Source organism: Aspergillus thermomutatus, assembly GCF_002237265.1.
Source record: "Aspergillus thermomutatus strain HMR AF 39 chromosome Unknown NODE_306, whole genome shotgun sequence".
NCBI classification, from domain to species: domain Eukaryota; kingdom Fungi; phylum Ascomycota; class Eurotiomycetes; order Eurotiales; family Aspergillaceae; genus Aspergillus; species Aspergillus thermomutatus.
This window is the reverse complement of record NW_020798356.1, coordinates 24,950-31,161: the sequence shown is the minus strand read 5'-3', so window position 1 is coordinate 31,161 and position 6,212 is coordinate 24,950. Positions and strand designations below refer to the sequence as shown.

The 6,212-nt window shown below is 48.7% G+C and overlaps 1 protein-coding gene across 1 annotated transcript; it reads right to left on the bottom strand.

Moving 5' to 3' along the window:
* Nucleotides 1-440: 440 nt before the first annotated feature.
* sskB (putative MAP kinase kinase kinase SskB) lies at nucleotides 441-4,608 on the bottom strand (the record flags this gene model as incomplete). The annotated part of the gene is made up of 2 exons (XM_026757344.1): nucleotides 441-2,748; nucleotides 2,804-4,608. 2 exons carry the CDS (start codon nucleotides 4,606-4,608, stop codon nucleotides 441-443), a joined length of 4,113 nt encoding a protein of 1,370 aa, XP_026610525.1.
* Nucleotides 4,609-6,212: the final 1,604 nt, after the last annotated feature.

The window sequence follows — 6,212 nt, the reverse complement described above, 5'->3', positions numbered from 1 at the left end:
AAAAAGGAGCATAGCAAATTTACTCAGAGGTTCGGGAGTGCCTGAGATAGGAAATAGAGGAAACGAAAAGAAAGTAAAAATAGCTACAGCCCACCAAAACACTCACAACCCAGAAAGATACAGATCACGGAGAAAAAAAAAAAAAAAAAGAAAAAAAAAAAAAAAAAAAAAAAAAAAAAAAAAAAAAAAAAAAAAAAAAAACCAAACATCACGTACGTAGGAACAAGGAGAAAACGTAGCAAGGGGGGGGTATCACGGGCAGTCTCTTTGCTGAAACTTTTGCGAGCTGAACTTCTTGAGAGGGATGAGGATTGAGGAGCAGGAAATAAGATATGAAGTGTGAAAAGTGAGCTGGAGCTTCCATGAAAACAAGGGAGAGAAGAAATTGAAACAAAACCGAAAGGGTGAGAATGGCAATCAAAGACTGACAGCTAGTTCCATTACATGTAAGTGGAATTTTGGCGGCTGCATGAGCTGGAGCTGCTGATGCTGCTACCGCCGCCATCACTGCTTGGTGTCTGGGGCTCAACGACGACCTGTTGTCGAATAGAGACGATCCATTCGTGCTGTAGCAGCTCCGCGGCTGTGGGTCTCTTCATGGGATCGCATTCGAAACAACGGCGGAGGAAATCAATGCCCAGGTCGCTGAGTTGATCGCGTGAAGGTAGTTGGGGCTGATTTCCCTGAGCAATGTTGTACATGATTGCCCACTCGTTGTCTAGGGTAGACCATGGTCGGCGACCGGTGGCCATCTCCAAGATCACACAGCCCAGTGACCAGATGTCGACGGCTCCCTGGCGGTGGATTAACCTGGAAGAATCGCCGCGAATCACTTCCGGAGACATGTACATTGGTGTTCCGGTCATCGTCTTTTGGTTCTTGCCCCGCTGATGCGCCATTTGGGAGTCCTTGGGAACGAGAGCATCCTTGTGACCAGCTCCGGTGAAGGCGTCCATCGGAACTACGGTCTTGCCCTGGCGCGCAATGATTTTGGCAGCGCCAAAATCGACATACTTGATAATGCCGTTATGGTCGAGAAGGATGTTCTCAGGTTTAATGTCCCGGTGGACAATACCGGCTTGGTGTAGGTATGCCAATCCTTCGAGCAGTTGGAGAGCATAGACCATAATGACTGTCTCATCTTCCACACGGCCATGCTCAAGCAAACTGGCCAGAGAGCCGCCAGAGCAATATTCCATGAAAATATAGACCTTGTCTCGATGAACCTCGATACCATGGTAGGAAACTATGTTAGGGTGATCAAGGACCTCCAATACCCCCATTTCATCCCGAATCTGCTGGGCAATCTTCGGAATAAGTTGAGGGTCTTGAAGACGAATTTCCTTGACCGCCATGAGATAGTTGCTGTCGAGGTTGATGGCGGCATAGACAGATCCAAAAGTACCACCTCCGATGTATTGACCTTGCTGCCATCTAAGTGTAACGTTAGTCGCAGAGGACGAGAGGACCGCAAGAGATCGGTCAGCCTCGTTGGACCCTTCAAGTACTCTTCCGAGGGCCTGGCGCTTAGCATCTTCTTCCACTCGCTTATCTTCGATGTCATGCAAGCGAGCCAAACGCTGCTCGCGAACAAGTCTTGTAGCTTCTGCATCTGTAAGGATCCGGCCAGCGCCGATTTTCCGGGCTCCCGCACGTTCCTCCATGCGCTGCTTCTCCGCTTGGGCTGCAAGCGACGAACGGGCACCCATGATATCGAAGTGAGAAATCAGCAACGACATGCATCCGGCCACTTTTGATCTCAATTGACCGAATTGGGAATCGTCCATTGAGAGAAGGTGTCTGCTGGACGTGATGGCCATTGCGGATTCAAGGGCAGCCACGGCCCATTTAAATGTCTTTCTGTCAGCGGCATCGCAGTCATCGCAAATGAAAGAAACCCATTCTAGTGATAGTTCGACAAGTCTAGCGCTATTCATAGCACGTCGGTTAGGGTCGACATAATTTGAAGAACGCTTGCCAAACTCTGTCGCGAAAGCATAGCAGGATTGGATAAGCTCCGTGTTCTCTATGCCTCTCGATTTCAGTTGGTCCTTGATGATCGCAACACTGTCCATAATAGTCATGGAAAGCTTGAATGAGATCTTCTTAATCTTGTTCAGCTCCACGTTGACTCGTCCAAGGTTCGCTCGTTGTTCAATAGCCATGTCCAGCTGTATTCCAGTCAACTGAACCAGCTCATGCCGAGCATTGGCGAGTCGTTGCTGCGTTCCCTCAACTACAAGACGACACTTGCCGAGTCGGACATCCGTGGGTTGTTCCAGGAAATCAACCTGCATCTCCTTACCGGCCCAGGACAGGGGCTTTTCGGGGCGGATTACCAAAATATAAGGTGTGTGGACCGAGTCCTTGGGTACATCTTCTTCTCGAAATGAGGTCGCAAGAATCGCTTGGATGTCTGTAGGTCTGTTCCACAGCGCATGATGCGCAAAGAGGTAGACACCTTTCTGGCCGACAGAGGCGTTTGACCTCACCAGGAAATGATCCGAAATGAGCAACGCCTCGAAGAAATCGTACGCGATATCAGCCGAGATATTGTACTCTGTAGCGTTTTCAAACAGTTGACGCAGGAAGCGGGAGAATCGGTAAAGCTTCCGTTGTCTGATTCTCGTGGAGTCGAGCACACTTTTGTATCTCTTATCCATATCGATTGGGTCTTCATTTGGCCGTGCCGTCAACTCACGCTCAAAATGGATCATTAGACGTTGAAGTGACTTGGCCGTCAGAGCACTAGAAATTCTTATTAGCAATCGCGTGTACTTGGAGATAGAAGGAGAACCCATACCTGAATTGTTCAGCAACCTCGATGTCACCACCTTCGAGTTGGCGACCAATGTCGTTCGAAAATTCCCAGTCCTGCTCCAGGATTTCGGCTTCCTTGAATGTATTCTTATTCACATTCAATTTCCAATTCAAAAGGCGAAAGTAGTATTTCAAGGCATCCAATACCACCGAGTCGAAGTTCTCATCAATGCAAGGTGGTAAATCCCATCCGGGCTCAGGTCTCGATATATCAAGATAGCGTTGTTTGATGTCAACAGCGACTTTCATCAGTATCTGAAACTGCGATATCATCTGGTCGACGAGAATCGGTGATTGTTGCGCAGGGTCCTTCATGTTCTTGGCGTAAGATAAGCGAACGCGAATGATTTCTTGGATGAGGCGCGAGGGAAAATTGATCAGTGTGAGAAGCTCTTCAATGTATGGAGGTAGATGCCGTTGGGCGAATGAGCCCGCGTTTTCAATCAGCGTGGTCTTCGCTTTCTTGATCACCTCGCCAATGCCGTTGAGCATATTGTGATCTCCTTGGAGGGTCTTGAGACCGTCTTCCTTCATAATGCGATCGAGGAATGACGATCCGTCCGAGAGATCGCTGTTGACGGATTTGATCTTGGGTTTGCTGAAATCAAGTTCATCATTGCCTACCCACTTCTGCAGAATGGCCAGTTCGGTGTTGATGAGGGCGATAGTGTTGTGCCACGCGAAGACGGCCTCGCGGCTTGAGCAGAATTCCTCCGATGCCACTCGAGGGTTTGCAGCTTCCAACTCTTTATGTGTAGAGTACAGCATCTCGCATTCCTCGATCTTTTGGACAATGTCCTCGACCTGCTTGATAGGCGACTTGCCAATCTCAGTCTCACCCTTGATTTTGAAATTAATAATATCTTCAACGATCGGTCCAAGACCAGCTCTACCTTCCTCAATGACCTTTCGTTGTAAGGCCACACTCCGGCCGCATGTTCTGGCTCGAACTCCCAACCAGATCGCATTGTTCTGAGCCGCGGACCTTTTTGTCTCCGTTGAGCCAAGCAGTCTTTGTTTCTCCTGTTTGACAACATCTCCTCTTAAGACAGAGGCCAACATAGAATGCCACTCGAGTCTTTCTTGATTTTTGGGGTTCTTGAGCTCCTCGAGCGTGGGTTGGTTATCATCCGGGAGGAACAGCTGAATGTCAGGATCATATGCGTCATCTTCGAACGGAGCCTCCGACGACGGGGAAGGCTCCTCCAAATCCGAGTCACCCGGCGTCAAACCCATGTTCTGGGCATCGTCGAAATGGCTATACCACGCCTGTGGATTTGCCCGAATGCGTTGGACGTACGCCTTTTCTTGGGCCCGGTATTGCGCATTAGGATCACGTCGAGAACTCCTTCTTGTCGACGAGGACCTTTGGCGGTCGTTCTGGAGGCTAATGTATTGAGGTGGACGTCTCTGGGGTGCGTAGGTGTTGGATGGGGTCCTGGCGGGGCCAGACGGGCGTTGTGGTCGCAATTCTCGATCGGTGAGAGGGAGGCCGTCGACAGGCGGGACTTTGTCGAGAGCAGCGCCTGCACCGACGCTGGAGCCACGGGGGCGCAGACCTGGTGTGCTGGCCCAGGCTGGCAGACAGGTAGCGTGCGAGGAAGGAGGAGACGAAGCGATAGTGGTGACTACCGGAGCTTGGTCGAAGATTTCTGGAAAGGTAGAATTGGCCCTCATTGCATACGGCTGCTGTAGAAGTTCGTCGGAAGACCCTGAGCTGTCCGAGTCATGGTTGGGAATATCAGGATGCTCCATGACTCGAAATTCACGATCCTGAGGCGACTCCATCTTGCATGGCTTTTTAGGCGGTTTGGTCCTGTTGGCGGACGGTGAATGAGGAGAAGCCGGAGCTCCAAGCCCGAGACTTGATAGGGGTGTGGCGGTGCATTCCGGGGTCCATTAGTATTTACTGTTTGTCTAAGGCCGCCACACGGCTACACATGGCCTACAGAATACAGTCTACCAGCTTACTAGCGCAGATTTCTTCTGAAATTTGCCTCTCTGGCCAGAGTGAGTGAATTGGACAGTTATCATAGCTTTTAATCTTCATTGTCTGCAGTAATTGCTTGAGTTGTGTAGATGTTTTTCAATCAAATTTACCTTGGCTCTTCGGACCCGAATCGTACAGAGATTTCCCTCTCATCATTTAGTAGAGCAGAAAAAGCTGATGGCAAAATTGATAGCTCCTTTGAAAAACATATACCAAAATATCTTCACCACAAATGCTTTGAGGGTTTCCGGTTCATGTCCCTTGAATGACATACAGTGTACGATGGCCTCAGTCACCACTTTGTTGTGACTGAATCAATACCTGCTCGGTCTGCACGCTTTAGGAGCTATTCGACCTTTTACAGATTCACTCGACTCGCCAACGGCCATGGGATTGGGACTACAACAAGAGAGAGGCTCTCGAAACAGCTGATGGGCTTCGAGGTAGCACCGTTGAAGATCGAAAGGCACCAGAGATGCTCTCTTGATATATATATAGATAGGTAGGTAGTAGCACTCGCGTTGGACTGAGAATCTGCTATGCGGATACTGGAATCCAAGCACAGTCCCATTTGGAGTTCAATGATCAGCAACTATCAAGAAATAAGCCTACTGAATATTTACTTTGATAATCAAGAATAGCAATTTATGCATAGAATCAATAAAACCGAGGGGATATACCAGTGCTGATCAGTGGGACTCGATGTTCCCAAGTTGGAGCGTGCGGATCTACATAAACATCCTCTTCAACATATCTGGAGTCTGGAGTTCTGGATACGTACTGAAGTCTTGACTTTCTGGACCTAGTGAGCTTCAGGAGAGCCACAGCCTTGTGGAGAACATAGTAGACATCTGATTCTGCGGGGGAATGTGATGTCTGTCTCCTTTGAAAAAGTCAACGCTCTAGATAGCCCAATAAATATGTATTTCCGACGCTGTAGAGATCTGCCAGATTGGTATCTGCATGTTATGGAGCTGACTAGCTGTCGAAAAATATGTGCTTTGCTACAGCAACTGGTATCTATTTGTTTTTTGGAATTGACTCCTGAAAATCCTGCAACCTGGCAATAGTCATATGCACGACCAGGGCTGAGGGCTAAAGGGCTTACAGTACACCTCCACGTGCTTCTGAAGCAATAGCTAATGACAGAAACAAAGAAGGGATGGGATAGTCTTCCCAATTGGTGGTCATTCGTCGCCTTGACAAATATTTACTACATTGGAAAAGCAGGAGCTGGAGGAGCATCAGTTGTTTGGGACGGAGATTGTCATCCTACTAGTACTTTAAGGTACCTACAGTATACAGCATCCATGCCATTTTTGACATCTCTGCAAGAGTTCAGTTACTACTGAAGCACTGATAGGTGCCAAGCTCTCTAATCCGAACAGGTCGAGATGCTGAA